At 55.5% G+C, this 13071-nt stretch overlaps 3 protein-coding genes across 5 annotated transcripts; 1 reads left to right on the top strand and 2 right to left on the bottom strand.

Moving 5' to 3' along the window:
* The first annotated feature begins 2962 nt into the window (after window positions 1–2962).
* On the top strand, window positions 2963–9220 carry MLST8 (MTOR associated protein, LST8 homolog). 2 transcript variants are annotated; one of them, XM_059692763.1, is made up of 9 exons: window positions 2963–3173; window positions 3781–3955; window positions 4119–4170; window positions 4255–4417; window positions 4878–4953; window positions 5036–5188; window positions 6153–6277; window positions 6445–6608; window positions 6742–9220. In XM_059692763.1, the coding sequence occupies exons 2-9, from the start codon at window positions 3827–3829 to the stop codon at window positions 6858–6860; spliced, it is 981 nt and encodes a 326-aa protein (XP_059548746.1). In that variant the 5' UTR covers window positions 2963–3173; window positions 3781–3826; the 3' UTR covers window positions 6861–9220. The 2 variants fall into 2 exon arrangements, with proteins under 2 accessions (XP_059548746.1, XP_059548747.1); XM_059692764.1 differs by lacking the exon at window positions 2963–3173 and adding an exon at window positions 3235–3493.
* Window positions 7186–8841, bottom strand: BRICD5 (BRICHOS domain containing 5). 2 transcript variants are annotated; one of them, XM_059692767.1, is made up of 6 exons: window positions 8716–8841; window positions 8432–8554; window positions 8075–8230; window positions 7891–7992; window positions 7475–7628; window positions 7186–7375 (listed from the first exon to the last, which is right to left on the bottom strand). In XM_059692767.1, exons 1-6 carry the CDS (start codon window positions 8764–8766, stop codon window positions 7281–7283), a joined length of 681 nt encoding a protein of 226 aa, XP_059548750.1. In that variant the 5' UTR covers window positions 8767–8841; the 3' UTR covers window positions 7186–7280. The 2 variants fall into 2 exon arrangements, with proteins under 2 accessions (XP_059548750.1, XP_059548749.1); XM_059692766.1 differs by having other exon boundaries at window positions 7186–7628.
* Window positions 9221–9767: 547 nt separating the features above from the next.
* On the bottom strand, window positions 9768–12818 carry PGP (phosphoglycolate phosphatase). The gene is made up of 2 exons (XM_059692765.1): window positions 12101–12818; window positions 9768–12002 (listed from the first exon to the last, which is right to left on the bottom strand). Exons 1-2 carry the CDS (start codon window positions 12738–12740, stop codon window positions 11677–11679), a joined length of 966 nt encoding a protein of 321 aa, XP_059548748.1. The 5' UTR covers window positions 12741–12818; the 3' UTR covers window positions 9768–11676.
* Between the last annotated feature and the right edge of the window lie 253 nt (window positions 12819–13071).

Raw genomic sequence — 13071 nt, forward strand, 5'->3', positions numbered from 1 at the left:
GTGGCGGTGGCGGCGAGAGCCTCTCCCGCCTCCATGGCAGCACTAAGGAGCAGCAAGCCCAGTGGACAGGAGCAGCGAGCAGGCAGGTGGTAAGGAGCGAGGAGTCCCGGACTGTGAGAGGGTACAGGCCGGGCTGAGGGACGCACCCCCCTCCCCCAGTGCATGAATTTCATGCACGGGGCCTCTAGTACAAAATAATATTGAATGTCAACTTTAATGGAAAAATAAAAATTTTTAAAAATGGGCAGAGGACCTGAATAAACATTTCTCAAAAACAGAACATACAGATGGCCAACAGATATATGAAAAGATGCTCAACATCACTAATGATCAGAGAAATTAAAATCAAAACCACAATGAGATATCACCTCACACCTATCACAATGGCTATCATCAATAAACAACAAATGTTGGTGAGTATGTGGAAAAAGGGAACCCACATATACTGCTGATGGGACTGTAAACTAGTACAGCCGCTATGGAAAACAGTATGGAGATCCCTCAAAAAATTAAAAATAGAGGTGCCATACAATCCAGCAAATCCACTTCTGGGTATTTACCTGAAGAAAACAAAAACACTAATTTGAAAGATATATGCACCCCTATGTTCACTGCAGCATTACTAGTAATAGCCAACGTATGGAAGTAACATAGATGTCCACCAATAGAGAAATGGATAATGAAGATCTGGTATATATACATAATGGAATATTACTCAGCCATAAAAATTATGAGATCCTGCCATTTGCAATAACATGGTTGGACCTAGAGGGCATTATGCTAAGTGAAATAAACCAGACAAGAAAGATAAATACCCTATGATTTCACTTACATGTTGAACCTAAAAACAAAACAAATGAATAAACAAAACAGAAGCACACTAGGAACAAGCTGATGCTTAAAGGGGAGAGGCGGAGAAATGGAAATGAAAAATTTAAAAAGAAAAAAGAAATATCCAGAATAGGCAAGTCCATAGAGACAGAAAGTAGATTGATTGGTAGTTGCCAAGAGCTGGGGGAGTTGAGGGGGGTGGGGGTGGGGAATGATGAGTGATTGCATAATGGATATGTGGTTTTCTTTTGGGGTGATGAAAATATTCTGGAACTAGATAGAAGTGGTAGCTGCACGCCTTTTTAATGTACTAAATGTCACAAATTTTGAAAAAAGGTAATTTCATATTATGTGAATCTCACCTCAATTAAAACAAAAACAGCGTAACGCCTCACACAGAATAAGCCCTCAAAATGCTATGAAAGGTGCTGAAAACCAGGAGTTCAGTAGGTAAAGCGGTGGAGGGGAAAGCATCCTAGGTGTGGGGAAAGGTTCAGAAGGGAGAGTGTGGTGGCAAACCATCTGCTCTGGCCAGATGGAGCATAGAGCAAGTGGCTTATGGAGCCGAGAGAGGGCGAAAGCTGGTGGGTCTGTAGAGGCCAGACCCAGGAGTCTGGAGGGTGACAGGAAATTCCTGAAGGCTTTTAACAGGGCTCAGACTTGGGTTTTTAAGAGACAGTTTTGCAATGTGTAGGATAGCTTGAAGGGGGGCCCGAGTGGTGTGGGAAGGCAGGCCAGAATGTTGTGGGAGAGTGGGTAGGGGATGCATCTGGATCGTAACTAGTTGTAACACCCAGGTAGCCACTGCTCACAGAGGAGTAGGTCCATAGTGAATTGTCTTGGCTGTGAAAAGTAGAGATGTCCGTGGGGCCTTCCAGGGAGTGTCTCACGGGGTGCTAGACCTGAGCTGGAGACCCGGGAGGAGGGATGGTGGTACTAGAAGCCCTGGAGACCCCAGGGACAGGGTGGTGTGCAGAGACAAAAACTCTGGAAGGCACCAGCCTTAGGGACAAAGAAAGAGACTGAGTGCCTGGACAAGAAGCTGGGCAACAGGAGCTTTTCCCGAGCAGTGCTGTCAACTACTGTGTAAACGTGTCAAGATCCAGAAAGAAAAGTATCGACTGGGTTTGGCAGCATGAGAAGGGCAGTGACCTTGTGACATTTTAACTGGATCGCTGGGAATAAAAGTCCTGACAGCAAGAGGAGTGGGAAGCGAGAATGTGGAACCAGCAAGGCTCTGAAGACAGCTCTTTGAAGGAGAGAGTGCTGGCTGGAAGTGGAGTTTTGGGTTGTTTTATGGACGTTAAAGTCTGGGGAGAAGGAAGAAGGGGAGGTGGGGAAGGTACACGAAGGAAGGTTCCTGGGACCCAGAGCCTGGGTGGATGGGCTGGAGGGGCGGCCTTGGTACAAGGGCCAGATGAGGAAGGGGATGGAGGTGCAGCTGCGTTTTGAGCCTGGTGGGCACAAACAGTGGGAGAGCCTGTCTTAAGGGCTGTTTTTCTGTGAAAAGGGGTGAGACCACGTGCCTGGAGTGTGTGTGTGTGTGGGGGGGGAGAGGATGGAAAATAAAAGTATGAGGGACCCCAGTTTTGGAGGGATCACTGGGCTGAGTTAGGGGAATGGAGGATGGGGCTACAAAGCCCTGTGAGTGCCCGGACTAGGGTTGCCAGATTTAGCGAATAAAACTACAGGACGCCTAGTTACATCTGAATTTCAGGTAAGCAACGAATAACTTTTTAGTTTATCTCATGCAATATTTGGGACTTTTTTTTTAAGTTATTGCTGCTCATCTGAAATTCACATGTCACTAAGCGTCCCGTAATTTACCTGGGAATCCTACCCCGGCATGGCGAGTAGGGGGTGGACGGGACTGCGCGACCCGGCCTCGGGGCCCGAGCACGGAAAACGAGGGCCACAAGGGTGGGGTGCTCGAGTGAGGAGAAGGCTGAGGCCACTACTTCGTCCACCTACCCCTCGCCGCCGGCCAGCACCGAGACCTCCGCTGGTTCTCCCAGGGAGGGACTGGCTCCGCGGCAGCAGAACTTTGGTCTCGTCCCACCCACCCCCGCACGGCCGTGGTGTCGCCCTAGCGGCCCATCGATAACTCTACGCTCGGCCTCAGGCTCTATCGACTCACTCCTGCCCCACTCGCCGTCCTGGACTGCGGCGGAGCGCCGAGGCGCCTGTACGGGATTGAGGTCGCGGCACGAGGGCTAGAAAGCAGCTGCTGTGTGGCCCGGAGAGCGCGCCCGGAGGAAGCTGGCCCAGTGGGACGGAGCCCGGCCGGCCGGCAGAGAGCCAGGGAGCGCCAGGACCCCGCCACCGAGGGCCCCTCACATCAGGTCTAGCCGCTGGCCTGCTACGCATGCGCAGTCGCAGCACTCGGCTTTCCCGTCGGCCCGCCTGCTGCCTTGCGCACGCGCGACCCCTCCCTGCGGCAGAGTGGCGTCGGGCGAACTGCCCCTGCGGGTGGCGGCGTCCGCGGCGTGTCTGTGGGGCCGGCGCGGGAGCGCGCCGTAGAGCTGGGAGGCTGCCCCTTGCCGGTTGCCGGGCGTGTCCCTAAACCTCTCCGTGCCTCAGTTTCTCCATCTCTAAAATGGGAATGATGTCTATTTCTCTCCGAGTGGACCTATACTCTGTTTAGGACAGCGATTTTCAACCGGTGTGCCGCAAGAATTTTTAAAACATGCAATTCCCATTTAGTCCGGGACACTGACCTCTTTTTCCTTAGATTGTCAAATTTAAAAATGACAACAGCCAACACAACAGTAGGCCTTCAGTGTGAATGAATCAGAATTATAACTTTTTGTGTGTGTGTCAGATCAGCAAAAATATTTTTTGGTGTGCCGCAGAATTTTAGTATTTAGTTTATGTGTGCCATGAGCTGTAAAAGATGGAAAATCGCTGGTTTAGGACATACAGGGTTATACTCACCTTTCTATTTTCCAGATCCTCTGACCTTTGATCCCTGCTGAGTCTTCCAAGCAGCCACAACATGAACACATCCCCAGGCACTGTGGGCAGTGACCCGGTCATCTTGGCTACTGCGGGCTATGACCACACCGTGCGGTTTTGGCAGGCCCACAGCGGGATCTGCACTCGCACGGTGCAGCACCAGGACTCTGTATCCTCTGCTGGGAAGGCGGGGAGGGTGGTGCTGGACAGGACTCCTGGTGGGGATAGCAGCCTGGGGTGGGGAGAATACAGCAGCAGCTGAGCCAGATGGTGGAGGCCTTGAGGGCTCCTGACTCCAGGGCTCTGCTGGTCATCATCCTTAGCATACATAGCAGGTGAATGCACTGGAAATCACGCCTGACCGCAGTATGATTGCTGCTGCAGGTACCTGTACCCTCAACCTGACCCCTAACCTCTTGGTGGTTTGATCTAGACACAGCCAAACCTCAGTTTGGTCTATGCCCACAGGTTACCAGCACATCCGCATGTATGATCTCAACTCCAATAACCCCAACCCCATCATCAGCTATGACGGGGTCAATAAAAACATCGCGTCTGTGGGCTTCCATGAGGATGGCCGCTGGATGTACACGGGTGGGGAGGACTGCACTGCCCGGATCTGGGACCTCAGGTGTGGATGCCAGGCAGGAGGGCCAGCTGCCTGGATATGTAGGGGTTCTGGGTGTATGGGAATGAGGGTCAAACTGGAGAGTGACTTAGGTCGGGTTCCCTCTCAGCAGAAGCCGAGACAGGGTTTGCTATGTGGGTGATTTATTGAGAGCAATGAGGAAAGCAGGTTAGAGAAGAGATAAAGCCACACAAAGATGAGTCCAGTCTCAACCTGTCCCACAGGGAACTCTGGAGAATAAATTGCATCAAAGAGCAAGTCCTGCCTTGAGGCAGGGACTGGCCTTTATGTCCCTTTTGAGTCAATCATTGGCTTCAGACTGCCCCTGGTGAGTGTGAGCCTCCTAAGTATTTCCTGTGGGGTAGTTCTTCTCAGCAGAGGGACTAGGATAAATGGCCTGGGAAAGGGCATCTGGGTGGGGCACCAACAGCATCTCCTACAGTATTTGTCTCCCACCCCAAAGGTCCCGCAACCTGCAGTGTCAGCGGATCTTCCAGGTGAACGCACCCATTAACTGTGTGTGCCTGCACCCCAACCAGGTGAGGGGTATGCACAGGTCTGGGCACCCTGGGGCTTTGGGGGATAGGGGTCCTGCCTTATCTCACCTCCCTTGCACCCCAGGCAGAACTCATTGTGGGTGACCAGAGCGGCGCTATCCACATCTGGGACTTAAAAACTGACCACAATGAGCAGTTGATCCCTGAGCCTGAGGTCTCCATCACATCTGCCCACATTGATCCAGATGCCAGCTACATGGCAGCAGTAAACAGCACTGTGAGTCCTGGGGTGGGTGCAGTGGGGGAGACCAACTCAGCACCCAGCCCCTTATCTCCTTTATTCCCTGCAGGTGTCTCCCTTACCCCACAGTTCTGCTTTCCCCTCCTGTACTCCAGCTCCAACCCAGTCACCAAAGTCAAGAAGCCACCTCGTTTCCTGCTGTAGTCCCAACAGTTCCCATCTCCTGAATCTCTTACTGTCCCACTTACCCCATTTCCTGACACAAGTTTCCCTTGCCTCCCCTTCTCTGTGGCCTCCCTCTGACCCCCCTCACCCCGATCCATTCTCTTTCTACCACCAGGGCATTCTTCAGTAGAACCAGCCTGATCCCATTGTTCCCTGAATAAATCCCATGACGACCCTGGCTCCTTATCAGGGCCTCAAGATACTGCGGGTGCCCTCCTCTCATCTCATTTTTTTTAATCCTCACCCAAGGAATGAGGATATTTTTTCCATTGATTTTAGAAAGTAGAAGGCAGGGAGGATGTGGTGGGGGGAGGGATTGGAGGGAAGAGGAGAGAGAAACATGATGTGACAGACACATGAGCTGGTTGTCTCCCACACTCACCCTGACTGGGGGCGGGGATCAGACCTCCAACCTAGGTGTGTGCCCTTGAACCAGAGTTGAACCTGTGACCTTTCAGGATGCAGGCCAATGCTCTAACCATTGGCCCATCTCATTCTTCACATTCTGATTGGCCAGCAGCATCAGGAAGGCTAGATATAGCCTCTCTTGCTCTCAGCCCACCAGGTGTAGCCCTTGATTGGGGCCAGGCCTCCAGGGGCTCTCTGCAGGCAGGACTTGATGTGCCTGCAACATGTCCCTGGCCCCCAGACCCCCTGTGCACAGCCATGGTGTGGGATGGCAGCCCCTGGATCTGGGTCTACCTGCTAGGGCATCCATCCCCATGTGTCAGACTGGAGGTTCTGGTCCCCTCATGACTTTCCTCCTACCCTGCAGGGGAACTGCTATGTCTGGAATCTGACGGGGGGCATTGGCGATGAGGTGACACAACTCATCCCCAAGACCAAGATCCCAGCACACACCCGCTACGCCCTGCAGTGCCGCTTCAGCCCAGACTCCACGTGTGTGCAGGGCCCGGTGGACCAGGAGTTCTCCATGGCTATGGGGAGGAAGGGACCTGACTGGGTTGGGGGCTTGATGGATCTGGGACTGCTTGGTGGATGGCAAGGGGATGCAAGGTTGGAGTGATTGCTGATGACACACCCACCATGCTCATACCCACCCCTAGGCTCCTCGCCACCTGCTCAGCTGACCAGACGTGCAAGATTTGGAGGACGTCCAACTTCTCCCTGATGACGGAGCTAAGCATCAAGAGCAGCAACCCCGGAGAGTCATCCCGAGGCTGGATGTGGGGCTGCGCCTTCTCTGGGGACTCCCAGTACATTGTCACGGGTGAGTCCCACCTACCCTGCCTCCCTGCCTTGCTAGCCCAGTGGTGCTTCCTGCGGCTTCCCTGCTACCTGGGAGCCAGCCTCCAGTGTGGGGCCGAATCCTGAGCTGATACCCATGTCCTCCCTCCCCATAGCTTCCTCTGACAACCTGGCCCGGCTTTGGTGTGTGGAGACGGGAGAGATCAAGAGAGAATACGGCGGCCACCAGAAAGCCGTGGTCTGCTTGGCCTTCAATGACAGTGTGCTGGGCTAGCCTGTGCCCCCCTGGGATTGCAGGCAGCCATCAGGCAGCACTGGCTGATGTGACTGTTCAGCTGCCATGTCAGAGCGGACCCTTCCTCGGGCTAGCCTCTACCAGCTTGGGCTAGCTGGACCTGACTGACTGCCCTGGCCCCCTTGGCCAGCCTAGATGGGCCAAGCTGGTCTGCTGAGGGCTCTCTTAGTCCCTGGTTGCTTATCTGGATGTGACAGGGCTCAGGAGGCTGACCCAAGCAGCCTGGCTGCTGCCCACCCCCAAGCCAGTGCTTTCCCCCCTCCCCACCCATTACATGTCCCGAGACCACAGAAAACACCATCACGGCCAGGTGGAGGGGTTTATTAGCCCCTGCTGGTGGCCGCCTTCCATGGCACTGATGATAGGGCCGTCCAGCTGGCTGGTTGGTGGGCTGGGAGTTCAGTCTGGGAGGTAATAAAAGCAGACTGACACACAGATGTTGCTTGGGAAGCAGATGTCGATGCATAGATAGATCAGCCGCTGCCTCCGGGGCCCTGTGGGGAAGGGCCTTAATGAACCCCAAAAGAGTTCCTCTCCCTCTCCCAGAATGTCCATGGGAGCCCAGGCCTCTCCCCATAGCTGCCCCGACTCACCCTCTGCTCGACGGGCCCAGTAAATGGGGATCTTTGAGCAAAAGTGCCGCACTGAAGCCCCCACTTGGGCAGGGTCCACCTCACGGCTCCCAAGCACGGCCAGCAGCTCCTGAGCGTAGTGGGTCTCCTGGCTGGGGCTGTTAGACCCCTGGGTCTGCAGAGAAGGCTCCGGTGGGCCTTGGGCCAGGGATACTTGCACTGCCTTTGGCTGGGCAGGGCCCATGAATCTCTGGACATGCCAGCACTGTGCCAGCCACGCCCTCAGTTCTTGTCAGCAGTCTCAGCAAAGGGAAGATAGAGCTTCTGTTCCCCTGAAACCAGAGCCCCAGCCCACCCCGGGCCCAGGCGGTACACAGGACCCTTTGTCTGGCCCATGGCCTGGAAAGCCTGACCATGCGAGTATGGAGGCCGCTCACCTTTGAGGTGTTCACCAGCAGCTGCAGGGTCTTGCGATCTCTGGGCTCCATTGGGTGGAGGAAGCAGGCCCGGTGCTCTGCAGGTCGGTAACAGACACAGTCCTGGGGAGGCAGGCAGGTAAGGAAAGTCCATCTGACCACCTTTAGGCAGTGACCCCCTCCCCCTCCCCACCAGTCAACTCACGCTCTGCCCATCGAACAGCACCGCCCAGCTGTGGTTACTCTGAGTCGGGGTCACCCTGATGGTTGCCACATTCCCGGCCACGTCCACCTGGGCAGTTTGGTTGAACTGGTACACCCTGGGGCTCGGGCGGGTCAGACGGAGCATCTGTAGCAGTGGCTGGGTGGGAAGCCAGAGCTCAGCTGGGCAGGCTAGGGCTCCCTCACCCTCTTTCCCCAGCCCTTCTTCAAGGCTTCTGACCCCTCCACGCCTTTGTCCTCTCCCTGTAAGCTCAGCTCTAAGCCCTGGATTCATTGGAGGGCTGGATGTGCTGGCCTTTCCTCCCCCTTCCTAGTGTGCCCAGGTCCTGAGGAGGCTCACCTTGGGAGGGCTGTGAGCAAAGCCAAAAAGCCCTCCAGTGACAGCCCCAGCAGTGGCCAATGCCAGCAACAGCAGCAGCAGGCCCAGGGCTCTCCAGCCCCCATGGCAGGGTCTGGTCTTCACCTGAGGGCACACTGCAGTCAGTGGGGCTTGGAGCAGACTGGCTCAGGGAAGATAGGGGTTGAGGAGGTGTGGGTGATGGGTGTTGCCCTCTTGTCCCCTGCTCAGGGCATGCCCTGGGTCTTTGTCCCAGGAGAGGGCACTGGGTGATGGGAGGCACTCACCCTGATAGGCCCAGGCCTAGGATCCTCTGCACAGCAGCTCCCCTGCTCCATGATGCAGCCCTGGTGACAATGCACTGATTGTCTGCCACTCCTTGGAGTCAGCCAGGAAAACCTCAGGAGCCTCTGATAAGCCAAACCGTCCTGGCCCCCTCCCCTCCTGCCTCCTCCCCAGCCCAGCTACCTGAGCCAAGACAGCCCTCTCCCCTCCACCTGGGGGAGGGGGATGAGCTTGTCACCGTGCCTGGCTCTCCTCACACCTGGCCTGTACTAACCTGAGAGCACAAACCTGGTAGGGCATGAGAGCATGGCCATTGTGGAAATCAAGACCTGCTGAATAGCAGGGAGGGCAGCTCAGGCCTGGCAAGAGCAGCTTTGTCTTGTTGGGGGCAGATTAACTTTTCCTAAAGAGGCCTGTTACTAGTCTCCTGGGTTACCTCCAGATTCCTAGGGCTGGGCACAAGGCCTGGCACATAGCAAACCATCAATAAATGTCTATGTTATGAAAGGTTGGTATTTTGCACTGCCATCCTACTTCCCTCCCCATAAACCCCAGCCACTTCCCAACCCCTGCAATTTTGGGTTGGGTAGCATCCCAGAGAATGTGCCCCACACCAGGATGGCTTCCAGGAAGCTCTGCTGCAGAAAAGGTAGACTACTCGAACCTCCTTTGCACCGAGATGGTTAGGTCAGCCTTGTGTCCACCAGCCTCTGCCCTGACCAGCATAGCTTTTCTCTAACTGTGCTATGGCCCTGGCTCCTAGCTTGCATTTCCAGTCATCTAACACTGGATTGCAACAGGCAGGACTCCCCAGGCAGCTTTCACAACATGGGTGCCCTTACCAGGAGCCCTTTCCTACTCTGGTTTTGCTTTGTGCTTCATTTTTCCTGGATCTTCAGAACCTGTCCTGTTATGAACCTGGGGTTGTTTCCAGCTCTGGAATTGAAGATCCTTCAACTAAGTCCTCCCGCCCCATACCCACATGAAGGCTAGACAGCTGCAGCCTGTGTGTGAAGGCTGCTGTCAAGACGAGAACAAGGAACGCTAGTCAGCATGGGTTTGAGAGTTTAATGTGCATTTGAGTTCACACAGTGCAATAAGGGCAGAGATGGGGCGCAGAAGAGGAAGGTGTCGCTGGCTGCCGCACCTGCTGTGTGCTCCTGGTGTGGGTGACAACGCCCTGATAGGCCTGCTCAATATCCAGACCCACCTTGAGCCGACCTTGCAGAGCCAACGTCAGCACCACCAACCTCACAGGCACCGGCTGCCCTGCTGTTGTTGGCAGAGTCCAACCCCCAGACACTCCAAGCCTGGGAGAGCTAAAGGCTCAGGACACCCTTCACTACTGGGAACTCTCAGAGAAAGGAGTAAAAGAGTGTTGTAACTCTGGGATTAGGAGAGAAGCCACAGGTTGTAGGCAGACACCACTGGGTGCAGAGCAAGGCCCCGGGAAGGAGTCGGCCCAAAGGAACAGCTTCCCAGGCTCTACCCTACAAGTGCAGCTGGAAAGTCTGCTTATCAGGCCTGTTCCCAAAGGTCAGCAACTTAGGGAACGGGCAGAAAAGGCCAGGGCTCCCTACCAAGAACCCGTGGCTAGCTGGTGAACCCTGCCAGTCCTCCAGCTGGCCACTGACCAAGGACTTCAGAGCCAAGATATTTGGCCTCACGGACCATTGGCATCTAACCCCCACACAACCAAAGGTATGGGAGGACAGGAAGAGGCTGGATGCTTTGTAGGAACCATTTTCCTGTTCTTGGGGACACTTCTTTCTTCTCCCACCCAGAGGGCACCCTGGATAACAGGCATTCCTTGGCCTGCATATGACTTTAGCCCTGCTGCTCACTGCGGGGCCTGGAGATTTCTTCGGTGGGATTTGCCCTACAAGACTGAGCACAGCTATTAACATGCTTATGATTCAATTCCACCCCTTGACAAAGTTGTTCAAAAGTTTAAAAAAATAATTTTTTTATAACAATGCTACTCTGAGCTCCCTACACAGCAGGCCAAAGTTCAGCAAAGGCACCCATGTCCTTCTGGCTACTCAGCCAACAATATGCTCACTCCATGTCACTTGGGTTTAAATGCACATTTGAGAAAACTGTGGTTTAGCTGGGGTGAGTTTACAGAGCTGCACGACCATGTATGAGGAGCAGCAGCCCTGAGCATCTGAAACACAACACTCAATATGGCAGAGTGGTTTGTAAGGAAATGTGGAGTGGCGGTGGTGAGGACAGCTCTCCACACCCCAAAGACAGGGAGACACTACCAGAGGACCACCCCATCCTCCATCCCACCATGCAGGTGAGGAGCTGGAATACAGCAGCAAGCTCCTCTGCTGATGACCCCACCCATGGGGCCTTGGGTTGGTTTGTACATTTCTCCTGATAGTCAAAATAATCAGTCCCTTCTCCCCTTTGCCCTACAAGAGGACTTGATCCCTGAATAAAAATTTCAATAAAATATGTGACACCCCTAGACCTACCTCAGTCCCATCAGCAGGCCCTTAGGTTATCTGAATTCTGGACAGATGTGAAGCCTGCTCTTGCCAATGGCAACCAAAGCCCAGAACTCCCACAATGCCCTCCAAGTTTAAAAGTGCATCTTAGGCCCTGGCCAGGTAGCTCAGTTGGTAAGAGGGTTGTCCTGATATGCCAAGGTTGTGGGTTCGATCCCCAGTCAGGGCACATCCAAGAAGCAACCAATCAATGCATAAATAACAGCAAATTGATGTTTCTCTCCTTCCCTCTCTTAAAGAGAAAAAAAAAGTGCATCTTAAATTATAAACACCTGTAACAAAATCACCCCAAACCTTTACTTCCAAGGTTAACTAGTGCCTTTGCTTAACTCCAAGTATAACCTTTAAAGCCACCTAGCTGAGCAAGTGCTTAAGCCCCACCTATTAATTTGGTTAAGTGGTTTTCAATTTTTTTTTTTTATTCTGTAGATTAAAGACGCTAAATCTTTAACCTTGAAGGGCAGGCAAAAGGTCGGCTATGCTGTCAACATAGAAGTCAGGGACCATTTTCCTTTTAGACATGCAGTCACTTTCCTGATTACTCTTCACATCTCTTAGAGAGGAGACTCCAGTGAGGGTGAGGATGGTCTTTAGGCCACAGGAGACGCCCAGGAGGATGTCTGTGTCCAGGCGATCTCCCACCATGACGGTGCGCTCGGGGTTGATGCCGTACTCCTGGGACACGCAGTCGAAGATGAAGCGGCTGGGCTTCCCTATAATGTCGGCCTGGCGCTCAGCGGCCATCTCCACGGCTCGGACCAGACAACCGGTACCTGAGGGGCGGAGAGGGGAGGGGAGGAGAGCGCCCGAGGTCAGAGGGCTGGAGGGGCCCGCCGCCACCCGCCAACCTCCTGCCCCGGGGCGCACGGACCCGCGATGAAGCGGCCGTTCTCGAGGGGGAGCCGGTTGTCCATGTTGGTGCCCACGAGCAGGCAGCTGGGCTGCTGCAAGTAACGCACGGCCTTGGTGAGCTTCATGTAGCTGAAGTGCGGGTCGAAGCCCACCACGACGGCGCGCACGTCGGGCTCGAGCGGCACGTCCAGCCAGGCGCCAGGGCCGTCGCCCTGCAGGGGATCCGGCCCCACGCCCACGCAGGCGACGCCCACGGCCTCCAGCTCCGCGGCCAGCGCTGCGCTGCCCAGCACGTAGGCCTTGGGGGCCGGAGAGCCGGTCAGGCGCTGGCGCAGGTAGAGCGCGGTGCAGTAGGCCGTGCCGAAGACCTCAGGGCTGTCGCCGGGTCCCGCGGGGCCGCCGAAGCCCAGGCGCCGCAGCTTCTCGGCGTAGGCCTCACGGGTCTTGCTGCTGTTGTTGGTGATGAAGCCGAGGCGTTTGCCACGGGCCCGCAGCGCCGTTAGGGTCTCCGGCGCGCCAGGCACGGCCGTCTCGCCGCGCCACAGCACGCCGTCGCAGTCGAACAGCAGCGTGTCCACGTCGGCCAGCAGCGCCTGGGCCCGCTCGGCGTTCAGCCGCACGCAGCGGGCGTCGTCGCCGCCTGCCTCCGCCTCTGCCATGGCCGCCTGCCGCCGTCACCGCCACCGGCAGCCACCGGCCGCTCCTCACAGCCGCCCGCCACAGTGTCCGCCCCGCCCCCGCCGTGCTCATTGGCCCCCCCGCCTCACGCGCACCGCCCATTGGACACCGCCTGCGCCAATCCGCCCCTGCCTACCTCAGGTTGCCGGAGCTCAGCGCCAACCGTCACGGCCCGGCGCAGGGAGGAGGACAGCTATTGGCTGTAAGTCCAGGGGCGCTTCGGTGATTGGCTGGCAGGGAGCCGACCGGTATTCCGAGTGGAACCTTGACTGCGGAAACGCTGCGGAGCCGGGGAGCCGGCGCCGGACGTAA

Source organism: Myotis daubentonii, chromosome 4 (assembly GCF_963259705.1).
Source record: "Myotis daubentonii chromosome 4, mMyoDau2.1, whole genome shotgun sequence".
NCBI lineage: Eukaryota > Metazoa > Chordata > Mammalia > Chiroptera > Vespertilionidae > Myotis > Myotis daubentonii.